The sequence below is a fragment of the Wolffia australiana genome, chromosome 5, assembly GCF_029677425.1.
Source record: "Wolffia australiana isolate 7733 chromosome 5, ASM2967742v1".
In the NCBI taxonomy this organism is placed as follows: Eukaryota; Viridiplantae; Streptophyta; class Magnoliopsida; order Alismatales; family Araceae; genus Wolffia; species Wolffia australiana.
Genome location: NC_135839.1, coordinates 6,608,808 through 6,628,318, shown reverse-complemented (window position 1 = coordinate 6,628,318; position 19,511 = coordinate 6,608,808). Strand labels below are relative to the sequence as shown.

Genomic DNA, 19,511 nt, shown 5'->3' with positions numbered 1-19,511 from the left:
GATTGAATTATCATATATCTACTAATTGACAAGGTTTTGAAAAGTCAAGGTTATAGTTCTGACTGTTAGGAGATTACTCAACTAAAAAAAGAAAATATCCTATTATTCAAACTTATTCTCTCGTGAATTTGGAGCATGGATGTCTTATAGTGATCAATAAACTCTAATGTTCTGCAATATGAAAAAATATTTTGTGATACGCTTGAACATTTTGTGATCTCAAGAATTAATATAAATACAAAGGCTGCTATGATTCTCCTTGAATCCAAGTGGTTAATTCTTTGTGTGTTTTTATGTTCTATCACATGTCAAAGGTTCACACCCAGAGGTACCCACAGAAAAAGACAAAGATCATGTTGTTTAGAGCCATCATACAATAACATACAAACGGTACTAACAGATTGATGGCTAGTCCAAACTTAACCTTCGTACATAATAAAGTCTATAACAAGACCCTAATTCATCTGTTTTTTATTCCTAAAGTTGATAAATGAGTTATAATATCTGTGCAAATTTTTAAAACTTAAATTTTTGCTTAAATTTCAAATCACAATAATCTAAAAACAAATGCTAATAGGAATATTTCTAAAACTTATTTTATAAATCATCATCTGATAACTTTATGGTTTCAAATTTGAACTTTTAAAAATATATGTACTTTATTACTGAAATTAAAATCATAATATGAGTTATCTTTGCTAAGTTTAAGATATCAAAACAAGAAAAATAAAATTCATATTTTAATTTTGAAGAAAATTTATAAATAAAACATATTACTTATATTTCCAATCTCAAAAATGAAAATATAAACTTCAGTCTACTTGGCTCAAATATGGGAACTTACATGATTAAGTATCATCCATGGAATCCAAAATCATTATCAGATGAACTAATCATGTTAAATTATTTGTATTAGTCATGAACTACTATTGCTTCTATGACCATATTCTTGACTTTCTTTCATGATAATAGGATAAAATAACTTAAATCATGAACTAGTAAATCTCGAAGGATTTTATTACTCTAGGAACAAAATTTTATTATTCTTAAATATATTAAAAAAACAATTGTTTCAGATATAAATGATTTTTAATCCTATATTATTAAGTATATATCTTGTGATTGACATGTAGAGATATCAAACATAAATTTTAAATTATTTAACTTATATTAAAACTTGAAATTAGCTAATTGTGAAATTGAAGATTATACAGCAAGATTTTCTGAAGCCAAATCTGGTGTATTATTTTCTAATATTTTTATCTGGAAATTCTTTTCAGATGACATTAAAAATGCACTCAGTAAAAAAATCATCATGAATATGACCAGGTTTTGTTAACACCTGAATGGATAGTAATCCCTATATCTGGTCTGAGCTAAGAGATTGGCAGTTATCAAAATCATTTGTGGATGGTTTGTATGTGCAGCTGATATTAACTCAACATCGACTATAAGAGCGACACGGTAAAATCTAAGTACAAGCTATAACACTACTGCAGGTCTCACCTTTGTGGTTACCTCTTGGTCAACCATATTCAGATACCAAGGATGACTCAGAATACCAGGGCAGGCTGACCCACAACTCTTCCTTGAACCTGACAAAAAAACATGTGTTATATCCTTTTCTTATACCTCCTTCTACAGATAGTAAAATTTGTTGTTAAGTAATTTACATTAATAAAAAATGAAAGCAAGCTTTAATAAAAAGCACTTATTAAACCACTTAAATATAAATATTACTTATTTAAGTATATGAATCAAGCTTTAATACAAAGCACCAGTATCATCCACATCAAATAATAATATGTGTCCTAAAAGTATAGCTATGCTTTACATACCTTAATTGAAAATTAAGGTCCTTTCTAAAATATTTTTTGTTTTCTCAAATCTAGATGCTAATTTTTTCTTCATGTAAGCTCTTATTCTAGGCGACTTGAGAGTGAAATGAATTTCAAACATTCATTTTAGACATGATAGTTGTTAAGATAATATAACACTAATGGAGGGCAAACTCATCCGTTCATTCTATTATACCCCTTTGTTTAGATAGTTAAAGTTACATTACACCTAATATATTCCATGTATATTACCTAGGAGTATTTTTTTCATTTATTCAATGCAGATTAGTAACTTATCACTAGAATAAGAACCTACTTCAATAAAATAAAAATTAAGCAAAAAAGGATCTTCTTAAAATACACAAACATAACCTTCACTGTCCCTTTATAATTATTAATATATATAAATGTTTTAGACATAACCTTCATTATCATTCACAATAGTTATCACATTTTATTTCAATAGTTATGTAACAAAATTTGAAAAATTTACAAATATCAGTTTCAACTGACGTTTTTCAAATGTACTTCTTGATCCAAACCTAGGCGGTGTTACACCTGTAGCATGTTCTGAGATATTTACCAATTAATTTTATCAAGAATATTTGATAATTCTTTTGTAAGATCTTGAAGTCATGAATTAAGATTAAATATAGTATATCTTTATGAATGTAAATCAACTTACCTTCAAATGTACATCCCTTTTCTCTTGCCTTTTTCTTCTCTTTGGATATCTTCTTATTCTTCATGGTTTTTTATCTAATAGTTAATTTATTGATGTATTCAACCTTCTAAGATTTATATTGAGATTTTCTCAGTACTTCTTACAAAGAAAGTTTGTTACAGATTATATTTGTTAGAAATAGTATGTGTTAAGTTTTTTTTAGATCTTACAGTCATGAAATATGATTAAATATAGAATATATTTATGAATGGAAATCAACTTACCTTTAAAAGTGCATCCATTTTGTCTGGTTGTTTTCTTCCATTTTGCTCTCTTCTTCTTCATGTTATTTTCTATAATAGTTTATTTATTGATTTATTCAACCTGCTAAGATTCATATACAGATATATTCCCACTACATAAACCAAATGAAATTATCTTAAATTTTATAGAATTTTATTGATAATAGAAAGATTTTTATTGTTCAATAAAAATTCAAAAATGGTTCTGAAAAATCTCCAGTTGACTATATTATTATAAATATTTTTGATTGTATGATTCCTCAAGGTTAGACGTAACATCATTTTTAACCCTTCAATCTCACATCAACTGACATAATCCTCAATTGTATAGATCTGTGATGACATTATCAGAAACTTAACCATGAATAAACTCTCAATCACTTTAGGAAAGAGTGAAACTAAAAATCATGCCGACCTTATAAGATTTAATAAAAACCTTCAGGAGATGATCTAACAACTTTCTGTGACAGAACAGATTGAAGAAGCATGTATCTTTCACCATGTCACTTCACACAACCTGTATGAAAAAACATCATATGGAATATTGTGGCTTTGAATTTTATGTTGAAACAATCTTTGTGTAGATTAAAATCTAAAAAAAGGTTCATAGGATATCTCTCTTTCTCATTGTTATGATATTTTCACTATAGAAGAGAGAGACAGAGAAGGAGAGAATAAAATTAGGGCTTGGAAATAATTTTGCAGATTTTTAAAAATAGATTACATAGTCTAAACGTTGGGAACGTAAAAATGTTAAATGAAATAAAGAAGACAGTAAAAATAATGCTTGTGTAACTACTTGAATTTAAAACTTTCAGGATAAATGATTTAAATTTCAATTGGATTTCTCCAGTAAAAATCCACAAAAGAGAGATAATTGGATTTCTCCAGTAATTCAAAATTCAAAAAATTTTAAACAATTATGGTACATATGAACTCGTTTTCTTGACAAATATAATGAGGAAATAATAAATTTGTGTATTCAAGACCTATAAAATAATCAGTTAACTTAGATGGAATTAGCTAAGGTGGATAAGCCTGTGTTAAGTATCACAATTAATTTTTCAATTGATTCTGAATAAACCTAAATACCTGACTAAGTGATATAATATGCAGTTTTTGTATATGTCAGACAAAAATCTCACCCTAACTAAATAACTTGGCTTATTGACCATGTTGGTTTTGTGACTATGGTTAATGATCTAAAAATACTCTCTCATGGGAAAAATTAATGATAATGGACATTTAAAACAAGAATTACATGTGTTCATAATTTAATCTCTTATCCTTTGTGTTCATCAAATTATTTAGTCCAGCCTTTAGATGTAAGCTCAGGGTCATCTGCCTGTTTAATATCATCATCTTCTAATCAATTAGTGCAACCATCAATCTTGGATGATAATCTTACTACTCTAGTCGCACTAGTATGGGAGGGCTCCCAATGAGGGAGAGTGTTTTCTTTAAGGTTTTATCCTATTAAAGCTAATGGGAATTATTCATAAAAAAAACCTGCACTTGAAGTATATTCTCCGATACTATAAAAACCTTACGTGGGTCCCCCTAGACCTACATACCTTTCAAATGAGACATCCTATTTAGAACTGAAGCATTGGAAAATCATCAGAGAACTCTACCTTATCCAAGGACTACACATATCATCTTTCATGAGTTAGTCTCCTCTTTGATCTTGGCCTGATAATAACATCTTGATCACATAATCACCTTAGAATACCATGATTACATTTAGAATACCATGATTACAGACTTGAAGGTTATATTCAAACACAACCATCCATCCACTATATGTTCTCTGTGTCTCAAGCTATAGGGATTGTGTACTCAACTGTGGTATGGATCAACATGGCTGACAACTAGATATAATACCATCTGGACTTTCATATGAACTAAGTCAGTAATTTCATTCTCTAAAGAGTACCCACTATGTTTCCTTAGTGTGTCTACACAAATTCTTTCTAGATAAAACATCCTTGTCGTATGAGCAGCAACGCATATTATTTATTCTATCTGAATATTTTTATGCCCTAATAGAATATCCTATGAATAAGAATATTCAAGATTGAATCATAATCTGATCATAACTCACTTGCAATGGCATATATCATTGGTCTCCATTATAAGCATCACACGTGCATAATAATGAATCCATTTCTACCCATGAATTTTGAATCAGATGTAGAATGTGTGATTGACTCGTAGGTCTTATTGGGCCCTTAATAACCCAAAATAAATAAATAAAAAATGATTAAAAAACCATTTCTCATTCAATAAAAATTCTTTTAATTTATTTATTTTTTGACATTTTAAAATATTTTTAAAAATATAAATCAATGTTTTAAAGACACTTTAAAACCTAAAACGCCCTTTATATTATTTAAAACATTTTAAAAACATTTAAAAACATTTTCAGAATATTTAAAAAGCATTTTTAATTATCCAGAAGATTTTAACAACTTTTATTAAAAATTATATTAATAGCTCTTAATATCTTAAAACAATTTTTTTTGTTTTTTTTTTTTAAACATTCAAAAACCTTTAACTTCAAAGAACTTATTAATTTATAAAGTCATGATTACTATTGTAATTTAATGTACATTAAAACACAAAAACGTCAACAGGTTTGATATAACAAAAAGGGTTACTTATATTTGTTTGAGCTGGTTTAATTAATATCCAAGACAAAAGATGTTAGTGGACCCTACTGGCTTACCTGACTTACTCACACGTGGAATAAGTTTCCTGTAAAAACAGTAACTTTGGTACTTATAAATGAGGCCCCCTTACAACAACACATATGATAATGAGAAAGGACTTTGGGAAACTTATAAAATTTGACTCCTTTAAAATGTTAGACACATGTATTTAAAAACAATAAAAATTTTGAGTGTCCCTTAATCCACGCCACCAAAAGTTGGGTATGGTGCAAATCAGGCCTAACTTGTTTTTCAACAGCTGAAACTATTGTCTTGTTAGTTTTTCATATGAAAATACCTTCAGCCCATGCTACTGATACCACGAATGCTACATTTGTAATTCCAGTTTATGTTTTCCCTTAACATGACTATTCATGCAGATGTTTTATCATTATATGTTGGGGTGGATTTTGTGCTATTGTTAAAGCTGAAATATTTTTCAGATAAAATCTTATATACTTGTGGGAAAGATGCCCAAGTTATTCCATTAACTCTTTGATCCATGCTTCCCACACCCCTCATAGAATTAAAAAAGATACTTCATCATGTCTTAACTAAAAATAAAGCAGCCAAGCTTTCTATGAGTATTACCAAAATATATGAGTTAACCTACCTTTTCAATGATAAGATAAAAAAGTTTAAGTAGCCAAATTAGCATCAATTTTATTTCAGGATTAAGAAGAAAATATCATGGGGGAAAAACTACCAAACTGAATTCTAACGTAAAATATATGAGTTAACCTACCTTTTCTAATCATAATATAGAAAATTTTAAGTAGCTGAATTACCATCGACTGTATTTAAGGATTAAGGAGAAAATATATAGTGATAAAAACTACCGAAAAAAATTTTAACGTAAAATATATGAGTTAACCTACCTTTTCTAATGATAAGATAGAAAATTTTAAGTATCTGAATTACCATCGAGTTTACTTATGGATTAAGGAGAAAATATAATGGGGGTAAAAACTACCGAACTTTATTTTAACATAAAATATATGAGTCAACCTACCTTTTCTAAAGATAAATATTAAAAAATCTACATAAAAAATCTACCATTAATTTTATTTAAGGAGTAAGGAAAAAATATCATGGAAAAAACTACCTAATTCAATTTGATTTGAACATCATCTATAAAATGAAACACAGTCACTATGCCAAAATAAGATAGTCTAAGGTTTATGGATATAATATATCCCATATTTTAGTAGATTTATTTAATTATAACTATTTTATTCCATTTTATATTTCATCAATGTTTTATTAGAGTTAACAAATAAGATTTATCTCATTTAGAAATCAATGATAGTTATATTAGTGACATGGTGGCCAAATGATTTTGAGCCTTAAAGCTATGACGATATCTTTTTATTGATAATAATTAAGAATAATGATCAAATCTTTATTTTATATGAATTTAAAGTTAATATAACAAAATTTTAATATATATTATAAAGTTTTAATATAAAATTTAAATCATTCATGGTTTTATTATGTAGTCTATTTAATCCATGACCATAATTATTGTAGCATCAAGCCAATATTAAATCCGCACATGATGGTCTCTTTATCATTGAAAAACAATTCTAGCAGTATATTCATTGGAAATATGCGGACATGAGAAAATAATTATAATTAAAGCTTATAGAGAATGTGGGCTTGAAGAAGGCATCACGTAAAGATAGTTTTGAGAAAATAAGGGAGGCGTGTAGACACATGGGATTTAAGAAGGGAGAAGTTAAATGATTTTGACCAAACTTTCTGAGCCCAATGACTCCCCAACTTATACACTAAGACTGATCAGGAATCTCAAAAAATAGGTTTCCCATCCAGTATGAGGAAATAGGGTAATGTCTTATATAAAAATTAGAAAGAGGGAGAGGGGATATTTAGGTAAGACTGCCCTCGTTTTTTAAAAAAATTATTCTATCTTTTCCATCACTCACGATATTTTTCTCTTGGATTCGATATGCAGGAAATTGTTTTCCTAGGATCCAAATTAATATATCTCGTTGGATATTTTTTTCTCAAGAAGCGTTTCTTGATTATTATAAAGTCTTTTCTTTCTTTAGGAAACCATATGTTCTGGGCGGAATAAATAAATCAAGTTTTTGTTCCTTGATCGAGATGTTCTTAGATTTACTTGTATAACATAAAATAAAATACAAAAATATAATAACTATTTATCTTCAATTCCTCAAGAATAAAACCCCATTCACTGCTATTTTCCCATGGATCTTGAACTTTTTAGTTTTGCAAAAAAATCAATATCGCTTTCATGACCCAGTGTTTATACATAATTTATTTAATAAAATGATTCCAAAAATCCATGATCGCCATAATATTAAATTTCTCCAAATTCTGGATTGAATTTTTTGATTATCTAGGAAGGAATATTTCTCTTGAAAATCCTGTGTTCTAATTGATCATTCCTCTTCCCCTCATTCTATTTATCTTACATCTTCTATTTATTTATTTATTTAATATGAAAAAACATTAAAGAGTTCACATTATCTAACCTAAAAATAACAAAGCAAATGAGAGAAAATAAAATCAATGAAAAATAAATATTTATGAATAAAGTCAAAGAAAAAGTGGTATATAAGTAGCCCAGATTTGATTTTATCAGTAGGGAGTCACAGTTTTTTGATGTGATTAAAATATTAACAAGTATTAACAAATAAATAATTTGAATGAAAAATATATTATCATATCAAGTAAATAGTACATTGAGTTTCTTCCTTTATTATTAGCATTAATTTGTTATATTAACAAACTAGTCACAATAAAGATACATTATATTAAACAATAGATCAACTACATGTGAATATCTTATAAAAATATATAGGCAATAAATTTTTTAGTCAAAATTTATTGCCTATATAATGATTTGTTGGACTACCCAAGGGATAACACATCCATTTCAAGGTTCACTATTTAATGTTTAAGTGGAGAGAATTCAGGGTTTTAGACTATAAAGATATATAAGTACCTTATAATATAAGTAAATATATGACTTGATAATCCCTTAGCATTTTGAAACACATGCGAAGTCTATATTTATTTAATACAAGCACTGAGAAAGAAGTCTATATTTCCTCGATAAAGTTGAAATGTGAAAATAAAGATAATTTTCTATATTAAAAAATTAACAAATATTTTCGATACAGATCCTTGCTATGGTCTCCAATTTTTATTTATTCGAGCAGCTACGAGTTCATCAATTTATTCATTGCAGTTTTGAATGTCATATTGATTCATTCTAAAGCTGAAACCTTTACTTGATGGACTCCATTATATTATTTACTTTCTATAATGTTATTAATGTGAAAAACTGTAAAATTTGATTAATCTATGTTTCAATCTGAATCATATGATCTCCTTTTGAAAAGTTACAAGGATACACATCTACATCTTAAATGAGGGTTTTATTCATAGAACCTCATATGTGTTCTGAAATAACATTTGGATTTAGAACCTCAAAACCTTTAAAAAAACTTTGAATTTTAAACCATGAGCAACAATTTTGAGGAGTGAAAGCTGAACTAACACAGTTCGATTGCAAGGGCCAAGCTTTATTGCAAGGAATAGTAAAAGCATGTAACTTTGATTGGGATACAGTGCTTTAAGGACGCTACGGAATAAGACCACTGTCATAAGAATATTTTAATCTAATACTGAAATGGTTGTAGAGAAGATTTCTTTTCTAAGATTAAAAATACGTTTTTTGTCACTTACTTCGTACAAGCAATGAATCCTAAACTATTAAGGATTATAAATAAGGTACTTGATCATTAAGAATTTTTTGAGAAATATAGTTTAAGGCCTTGAATACTAAATTAGGTTTGACTTATGCATCTCTTATGTTATATTGAGAATATGCATTAGAATAATCTCACTGAGATGATCTGCATTCTCGATGATTTCTGTATTTTAGATTTGTGCGCCAATGATCTTTTGACGAAACCCATACCTTCTAAACAATAAAGTAGGCCTCAAGAAATCATACGTACGGGTTATCAAGATTGCTACGTTTGGTATAAACACTTTCCAAACTAAAATATTTAACCTAATGTTTGCCCATGTGACAGCATCAGTGGTTGTAGAATAGTTATTATAATGCTTCGTAATGTTGATAGAATAGAATACTTGGTTCAATCAATCTAAACATATCTTCTACTTATTGTGTCTGTCATATATGCCCTTCTCTCCACTTCCGGACTCCTTTGTCCACTGCTCAAGCCTCTTCTTTGCATTTACTTGTTTGTATTCTGAGGGCCAGAATAATAAATACATTGGGAAGTAGATACAAAAGGCTCATCTACTTATGGCAGCGGTTCTCGCCACCGGGACGTTTGGGGTTGGACTCGCTTAAGGGTTACGAATACTTTGTTGACCTAGTAGTCGCTTGTGTGGTCTTTCGTCCGACATCCCATTAGGAATTAGGCGGCAAAGTGAGTTTCCCTTTAATCTACCTACTGATAGAGAGAGAGAGGAAGAGAGGGGAAACAGAAGAGAGAGAGGAAGGAGAAGAGGAGAGGAGGGAGAGGAGGAAAGAGAGAGGAAGAGACAGGAGAGAGAGGAGGGAGAGACAAGAGGGGGGAGAGGGGGAGAAATAAGAGAGGAGAAAGAGAAAGGGAGATAAAAGAGAGGAGAGAGGGGAGAGAGAAAACGAGAGAGGGAGGAGATAAACAAGAGAAGAGATAGAAAGAGAGGAAGGGGGTAGATATAAGAGAGAGAGGGAGAGAAAGAGGAAGGGAGAGAAAACGAGAGAGGGAGGAGATAAGAGAGAGAAGAGATAGAAAGAGAGGAAGGGGGAGATATGAGAGAGAGAGAGAGAGAGAAAGAGGGAGAGAGGAGCGATAGAAAGTAAGAAAGGAAAGAGAGAGAAAAAGAGAAAGAATGAGAGCGGAGAGAGATGAGAGAGAGGAGAGAGAGGAAAGAGAGGAAAGAGAGAAAGAGGAGACAGGCGAAAAAGAGACAGTGAGAGAGGACGGAGAAAAAGAGAGAAAGAGGGAGAGAGGTGAGAGAGAGAGTAAGAGAGGGAAGAGAGAGAAAGAGGGAGAGAGGAGAGAGAAAGAGGGAGAGAGGAGAGAGAAAGAGCGAGAGAGAAAGAGAGAAAGTGGGGAGAGAGGAGAGAGAGAAATGGAGATTTGACCATGGCATTATCTGACTAGTAAGATTATAGGATGCTGATGGGCTCTGAAAACGTGTAAAGTGGTCATCCTAAATATAGGGGTAGATTTGAAGAATCCCTCGAGCAACCTAGGTACAGCTCTCTTCTTTGCTAGCAGTCACTTCTTGTCGGATACCAGTCGATCAATCCATCAGTCAAATCAACTTGTCTCTTTCTCAGAACCCACTTCGTCCTATGCCCACCGACTCTCCTTCCTCAATCCTCTCTCCCTCTCTTTTAAATTTTAATTTCGCGATTGAAGATGGAAAGACGGTTCCCCCCCGGAATACCCGGGCGACATGTCCACAGGCGCCCGCGTTATAATTAAGACGTGGCCCCAGCTGGACTTCATGATGGGAATCGAGCTGGAGGATCGGAAGAAATGTCCGCCATCTTTTCTTTAACTCTCTTCTCTCTCTCTCTCTCTCTCTCTCTCTCTCTCTCTCTCTCTCTCTCTCTCTCTCTCTCTCTCTCTCTCTCTCTCTCTCTCTCTCTCTCTCTCTCTCTCTCTCTCTCTCTCTCTCTCTCTCTCTCTCTCTCTCTCTCTCTCTCTCTCTCTCTCTCTCTCTCTCTCTCTCTAGCTATCTATCTCTCTCTCTCTCTATCTATCTATCTCTCTCTCTCTCTATCTATCTATCTATCTATCTATATATCTATCTATCTAATCTAATCTAATGTTAGGTTGGGGAGATCTGGTTCGTTTAACAAAACTGGAGATGAAGTTGTCAAGGCTTTGATTTTAGATGATCTGATAATTTTTCTCGTATCCAGCGTGTGATATCGTCATTAGTCGATGTTGTTGGAGAACCGCCCTTAATCTCTTCGTGTTGCCATCTTGGGTTTCTACCTCCTAAGCGTAGGGTTTCGCGCAACATGTTTTTCCTTGGCTGCAAGTTGCTTTACAAAAATGTTTTTTATCTCAATGAGACAGTCGATTTTGGTTAATAGCAACAGTTCTGCGTCTTCAGTAATGATAAGCGTTCACATAATGCCTGGCTGAAATGCATGAATATATGTTAGTAGTCATGAACAATACGCTAACATGAATAATGCATGTATAAACTGATAATTGATGTCGTGAATGCATGACTTGGCCACTCTGAAAGTAAACTATAGCTAAGATCCAGGTGTCATAACATCGTCTGTCCAAATAATCGCTCCTTTTTGTCATATCTATCTATCCACCTATCTAGCTAATGTATTGATCTTACTCTCTCTCTATCTATCCTTCTCCCTTTCTCTCTCTATCTCGCTCCCTTTTTATCTCTATCTAGCTCTCCTTTCTCTCCGTCTCTCTCATTCTCTCTCTACCTCCATTTATCTCTCAATCTCTCTATCTTCCATTATCTCTCTATTCTCTCTCTATCAATCGATCTCTATCCCTTTCTCTTTCTCTATCAATCAATCTATCTCCCTTTCTCTTTCTCTATCTATCCATCTTTCTCTCCCTCTCTCTCTATCTGTTAATCTCTCGTTCTTTCTCTGTCGATCTATCTCTCACTCGATCTCATTTTCTCTCTTACTCTCTCACTCTGTATCCCTCTCTTTCTCTCTCCTGCTTTCCACTGTAATAAAGGAGACGCTGTTATTTCGCAATATCTTTGTCTTTCGTCTCCATCTATATCTCAAGGATAGGGTTCGCTCTCCCACTCAAGCTCTATCTCTAAAACATCTCTCACTTCTCTCGACATCTCCCACGCTCTCTCAAAGGGAGAGCGTGCTTTTTTCTCTCTCTCTCCCTTTCTTTCTCTTTCTATCTCTCGTCCTCTCTCTTTCAATCACTCTCTCTGCCTACTTATCTCCATTTCTCTCTCTCTCCCTCTCTATATGTATAAATAAATAAATACATCTCCCTCTTTCTCTCTCTATCGAACTAATTATCTATCTTTTTCTGTCTCCATCTTTCTGTCTAACTTTCTCTCTCTTTCTCACTATCTATTGATCTCTCTTTGTCTCTATCGTTCTCTTTCTTTCTTCCTCTCTGTATATCTCTCTCTTTCTCTTTCTCTTTCCTTCTCCCTCTCTCTCTCTCTCTTGCTTTCTATCGCAATAAAGGACACGGTGTTCTTTCTCTACATCTTTATGTCTTTCTTCTCCATCAGTAGTTCAGGGACAGGGTTCCTTCTCCCGTTCCATATCTTCCTCTAACCACATCTCTCTCTTCGCTCGACGTCTGCCACGTTCTCTCCAGTGCTTTCTTTTGCTATCAGACACTAAGAAGAAGATAAGAGGTACGGAGACCACCCATCAGAATAAGCCAAGTGCTTTCGATTCTAGCGTTCAAATCATTAAGTGATGATTGGGAAGAGTAGTTGACGATTAATTCCCATGAACTACTTGCAGGCTCTTTTCCTCTTCTCTTTCAGTCCCTTTTTTTTTAGACATGGAGGAAGTGTTCAAACTACATCAGGAATTCGCAGCCGTGGGGAGAGATTTCCAGCAGGACCTTTCTAGAAGAGTAACCGGTCATGACACTTCATATTTTTCTGAAATTTCCACAACTATGGGTGGGGGAGGCTGGATTGATGATGAATGCAGTTTCATAAAGAGCAAGATTGCCTTCCACCCTCTCTACCCTCGCCTCCTGGACGCCTTCATTGACTGCAAGAAGGTTGAAATTTGACAAGTTTTTATAACGCTTCTCTACTTATACTACTGCAATATGTTTGCTTTTTCTTTTGCACCGAGAATTAACATAATCGTTTGATTCAGAGGATGACTGGTAGGAATTTTGGCATATTATTTTTTTATGAATCAACTTTGTTGGAGATCATACGATGTGATCGCTAATTTGCTCTATGAATTTAATATAAAATTGCATCATGCATCTGAATATGAATTAAGTGGTGTATTTCTGTACAAGGTCGGGGCATCGTCTGAGATGGTAACCCTGCTTGAAGAGATACGCAAGGATAATAAAGCGAAGCAGCTTCAAACTATCTCTTCGGCCCCTGGCCCTGATCCTGAGCTAGATCAATTCATGGTATACACCACTATCAATTATTCTCTTATATTCAGTTTTTCAATTGGACGGTCCTTTGGCATCTCACAGGTTGCCTACTGCGAGGCATTGGATAAGTACAAATCCGAGCTTTCTAAGCCATTCTATGAGGCGCAAACCTTGCTCAATATTGTTGAGAAACAGCTCAATGATCTCTGCATGGATGGTGCTTTATCTTCTTCTTCTGGTATGTTCTTTTGTTTGCTAAACTTCTTCAGAATAGTTGATGCTCGTCTTTCGCAGCAGCTTATTCTACTACTTCTTTAGTTAGTTTAGTTAGGAATATAAAAGGTTTTTATCCCTGCAATTCTTCACAAGGAAAAAATAAATCCAAACATGAAATATAAAGTTTTTTATATTGGATTATATCTATTTGAAGGTTCTTTTGGTTACATACAAGTTCCATATACCATCGTCGGTTTCGAACTCCTCGTAGCTGTCTTCCAATGTGTCCTAGGGTTTCCAGCCTAGGGTGGGCAGATGGTAACTATTGGTCCGAATTATAAGGCGGTGATAAAAGCGAAAACATGTGGGTGGAACCCTCTAGATACATTATTTATAAAAAAGAGAGTGCATTACTTTGCTGTCATTTCGAACATGATAGAAGCTACAAAAGATGGCAGGCTTTACAACACGCTGCCGGTCTTTTAAAGTAATTTAAAATACAACATTATACAGGAACCCCGATACCTAAACGAGTATTTCTTATTGTAACCCATTAACTTTGGTGGATGTTTTTATTAAGCATTCAAAAGAATTGTTCATGGGTATGTCATTATTCAACTTGATATTCTCAGCCGAAGCCATGGGATCAATGGAGGAATCAGGAGGCGGGGAGTTCATCGAAAATTGTGATTTGACACCAAGGAGAGATGGGAAAGAGCTTAAGCACGAGCTTCTCCGCAGGTACAGCGGATGCCTGGGCAGCCTCAAGCAGGACTTTTCCAAGAAGAAGAAAAAGAGCAACCTCCCAAAAGAAGCCAAGCAGACCCTCCTCGACTGGTGGAGTCTCCACTACAAATGGCCTTACCCTACGGTTGGTTGTTTTCTCTCCATCGGTTCCACTGCTGAATTTTCTATGCACTTAAGATATATATATATAAAATAGGGTTTCGTTTGTAATGTTGGTGGGTGCAACATCATTTGCATGAAAATGGATGATGATGGTGTCAACCCATGATATGATAACATACATAAAGTGTAATTAACCTTTCTATGCAACCAGTTAAAATACATTTAAGAGGTTGTCACTAATGTTGGTAGATGAGACCTCATTGGCATGACAATTGATAATGATGGTGTCAGCCCATTGTAGGACGACGTACCTGAATTATTATTAGCTTAGGGTACCACTTAAAATTCGATAAGATCACATGAACTTAGATTCTAACCCCTCAGTTTTCACTTTGAGGAAAAGCTGTGTTCCTTGGTACGTGTACAGGATGTCGACAAGGTTGCTCTTGTTGAGGCGACAGGATTGAAGCAGAAGCAGATTAACAACTGGTTCATCAATCAGAGGAAGCGCCGCTGGAAGCCATCTGAAAGCATGCAGTTTGCCGTCCTCGACTCAGTTTCATCCACCTTCTATGAAGACGGTTGATCAAAGTACGCGACAACAAACTTGCTCCCTGAGCTCAGCCTCCAGAGGACAGTCCACCGCACAGGCTATAATTTGCTGTAAATCTGATTGCACATCGCTGTGAGTCCTCTAAACAAATAGCATTAGTTGATCCTTTGAGAGCTGTACCTGAGGTACGACCCTACACAATAACAGCAACATTGGACTTTGGTTTCTGAAAAACTCTACATATCACTAATTAGATGTCCACCAATATGCTTAATTTAAATATCCATACACAATTTGATGAATTATTTCCAGAGTATAGATTTTTTACCTACTCATGGTATTAGAGATATTACTGAAAACATACATGCATGCATGCAGAGTAATACATTGTAAATATGTTTTTTTAACACGAGAAATTATGATTTAATCCCCCAGTCTGTGAGCTATAGTAAAATCCCGACATTTTAACACTTTAAAAATGAATTAGTATTTTTCAATTCTTAAGATATCAATAAACTGAATGATGATTATCTTGGCATTTTTTATGGAAAATAAAATTATTTAATGATTTTTAATCGCTAGATAACTTCAAATAAGGATAAAATATTATGTTTCAGCAAGAGTGATGCTTAATATTAAATATTGTATTTATTTTCACTAAATACAAAATTATTGAGCCCTATATTTTATCAAAATTTCTACATATGCACAACATTTTCAGATGGATAAATTCACTCAAGTTTATTTTAGACGTACCGTATTTTAATTTAATGACTCTTAAACATACATCAATGTGTGCTTTATCCTCCATTAATCCAATATTTCTCCGAGTTTTGAAAATGAAATTAATTCCTTATCTATATAATAAAAGTTTGAATTGAAAATGTATTGTCATTAAGTCTAAAACTCATGAACTAGTGTGAATCATGAATTCCAAATGTACTTATGTTCTTTAAGAAAGCTCCATACAGACGTGTCTATTAGGTTCCAGTCGAAAAGTTTTATAATTTACACGAAGTAGTTATAAAATAATCTATAATGTCTCTTCGCCGAGGATCTACAAATAGGACTTAGCTATATAGTTTTTGAATTAATGAAAGTTTGCAATATAAACATGATCAAGTGTTGTGTTATAGACACCTTAAAACTAACATTATGCTGAAGCTATGAAATGATTGAGATGCCGAGTTAAATGGTGAACATGTAAATAATTACCATAATTTAACCCGAGAACTTCTGGAATTTGTGAAGTAAAATTATATGCCTATCATTTATTTTATATTAAATAAAGAGAATTTATTCAAAGTTGACTCTAGAAATAATCATCATAATTCAGTAGTTACTTGAACATTTGATAAAAAACATATGGGGGGAAGTGTATTCTTTCTGGGAGTTGAGGATCCTCACTATAATAAGAAAGGGTATGATTTGAAGCAGAGGTTTTTATATTTTCTCATGGATCTCAACCTTGAGTATGAGACATGAGGATTCAGATCTAGAACCGAGAGAAGATACCTGGCCTGGAACTAGTTATTAGTAAAGTAGCTAAAGAGGAGATTTGCCTAAGATTTTGATAATAAACCCAATAAATCAACTTAGGTAGGATTTGTGAAAAAGGTTGAACCCCGATTACTAATAACTAATAACTAGTTTACTAATAATACCAATTACTGCAAAAGTGGAGCATCCCTACAAAGAAACTACAAGGCGTCCACATGAGGGTCATTCCAAAGAAACTACAACGTGCTGATATGAGGGATGAACTATATTGAAATTATTTCACAAAAAAAGATACATGCCAAAGATACTTTTCTAAAAGCTTTAAAATGAGAATCAGAAGTTGAAGAATACATGGCCACTTAACTAGAAGGGGGAAAGCAAGTCCAGTCCAAGGAACATGTGGAAACCTCCCAAAATTGTTGAGGTGATTTTATGTTTTCTATTATTGAGATGATTTCTCTGTTACAGATGGAGCTTGACATTGGAGATACATGTCGTATGGCTCCTATCTTAGTTAATTCTTTTTAATATAGAAGTTTTAATGACCTAAAATGATATTATTTCTGGCATAATGTACCTTTTGGTTATAGTTGATTCAGTTGGCAAGGAGTTTTGAAGGTAGGTTTGAATGTGTTGGATCTCAGGACATTCCTTATTTCAAATAAAAACTGTCCAATCAAACTATGAGCTCTAGGTATTTTGACTTTAGTTTGGGCCATGGCTGCTAGTGCTCCTAAGATCATAGAAGCAATGCTACTGACAAAGAAGATTATTTTTTCTGTCATTGGGTTGTGATTTTTATTTGATCATGAATTATGTGATAGATATTATGTGACATTCAAGCGAATCACACTACCATGTTTATTTAAGTTCACTGAATAAAATATTTATATTCATTATTATTCCGTGTGATATTTATAATGAAGTCAATGAATACATGCAATGACCTAATGAATTATGATGATATCATAATACAGTTTTAAATATGTATTCTAAATATTCCTATTTGATGGATAGTGTAGACGGACATATAATTATCCGAATAGAATAGCACTAGCTGATCCTACTTATGCGATAAGTATAGCTAATCTTGTGGCTATTTGTGTTGTGACACTAAGGACAGATAGTGGGAGCTCTTTGGAGAAATATTTCACTGAATTGGTCCGTACGAATCCCTGAATGGTATTATACCTAATCGTCAATCAAGATGATTCGAGTCATGGTTGTATAAGTGATCCACTGACCTAAGACACCAAGGACATCTCGTGAGTAGACAACAACATTTTGACTATGACTTACGAGCCTCTATCCATGGGATTCAAATAAGTTATAAATCGGATGTAGTAAGAAGCTTACGGAGACGATTGAGTGGTCAAGACGGGATCATCCGCCCTCGGTATAAGAGGAGATTGACTCGAGGAAGACGATGCACAAAAATCCCTAGCCAAGGTAGTGAGGATATTGGAGAAGTCATTCTCCAATGATCCCCATTATGCATCAGTACTAATCAAATTAAGGATTAGGGTTTGACGATAAACCATACCCTAAATCATTCAAGAGTCTCGCGCGGATGATGGATAATACATATATGGTAACTGACGACGGTAAAGGTTCCACGAGAGAGTTCGACACTACTCGGTATCTTCTTGAGCATGAGGGTAGCTTGGCACCCCACAAGCTGGAAACCTAACCTATTGATTGGGTAAAAATTGATCCTGATTTAATAAATATATGTGTTGATATAGTTAATTAATAAGGTTGGTAAATAAATATTATTGGGCCACTAAAGTTATTAACTAGAATGATACATGGGCCTAGAGGGTCACACGCCAAGGTCATAAGGGCATTGGTGGATATATTTTACTTGATACGTTTTTGAAAAAAACCTTAAGTGAAATATAAAGAGGGAAAGGGGTCTCATTTTAAGCACCCATGAAAGCCTGATTTGAGTGCCCCTCACTTTCTCCATTCTCTTCTCCACTCATCCAAGGGAGAGTGTCTTCATGGTGAGTAGATTTTCAAGAAGAATTGAAGAAGAAGAAGAAGACGTAGAAATCCAATGGCCGAGTGATCGTGTGGATACTTCTAGAGGCCAGACGCATGAACGGCTTCAGAATGATCTCGAAGCGGCAAAGTCAAGGTGGAACCAGCTCCCCACAAGGTACATTCAATGTTTTGTTTTAAAGATCGATTGTGAATCGATCGACCCGCTTGCGCATCCATGGAAATGTGTTTTCCATAGACAAACCAAGGCACAGAACCCAACATTATGTTTCTGAATGACAAGGCATTGGAAAGGAAGATCAGATTCATAATATGGAAGATGTGCCTAATCATGTGGCCAAGTGGTTTGCATCAATGGGGATCGTTCAGCTTGAGGGAGAATATCTACTTGGTTTATAAACAGATGAGGCATCCATCTTCTGACTTGTTGGGAGAATGTATTTATGCGTTGCTTAATTTGGTACCCTTTCATGTAAAATATACACATAAGTGGTCCTTAACAATATCAAATTTCAAATTATCCTGAATGATACTTTATATCTAGTCTTATGGGGTTTGATAAACTGAAATTTAGGTTTAAAAGTAGGTCATGGTTGATTTTCAGTTTAATCGATAAACTTTATAATAATGTTACTCATATAATATTTGGAGGTAGTGGATAAGTGCAGGTGATCTCAATAAGGAAAATGTATTAGAGATTTAACTATATCTAGATAGTGATTCATGTAGGATGAGAAAGGAATACTTG

At 33.4% G+C, this 19,511-nt stretch overlaps 1 protein-coding gene across 1 annotated transcript; it reads left to right on the top strand.

Annotated features, from left to right (window-relative positions):
• Positions 1-12,702: 12,702 nt before the first annotated feature.
• LOC144703559 (homeobox protein knotted-1-like 6) lies at positions 12,703-15,493 on the top strand. Its single transcript, XM_078575750.1, has 6 exons — positions 12,703-12,922; positions 13,035-13,302; positions 13,555-13,674; positions 13,744-13,879; positions 14,490-14,728; positions 15,134-15,493. Exons 2-6 carry the CDS (start codon positions 13,075-13,077, stop codon positions 15,290-15,292), a joined length of 882 nt encoding a protein of 293 aa, XP_078431876.1. The 5' UTR covers positions 12,703-12,922; positions 13,035-13,074; the 3' UTR covers positions 15,293-15,493.
• The last annotated feature ends 4,018 nt before the right edge of the window (positions 15,494-19,511 follow it).

Coding starts and splice junctions, on each gene's coding strand:
- LOC144703559 (XM_078575750.1), top strand. CDS start 13,075: ATGGAGGAAGTGTTCAAACTACATCAGGAATTCGCAGCCGTGGGGAGA. Junction 13,303..13,554: donor CCTTCATTGACTGCAAGAAG/GTTGAAATTTGA, acceptor TTTCTGTACAAG/GTCGGGGCATCGTCTGAGAT. Junction 13,880..14,489: donor TGCTTTATCTTCTTCTTCTG/GTATGTTCTTTT, acceptor TGATATTCTCAG/CCGAAGCCATGGGATCAATG.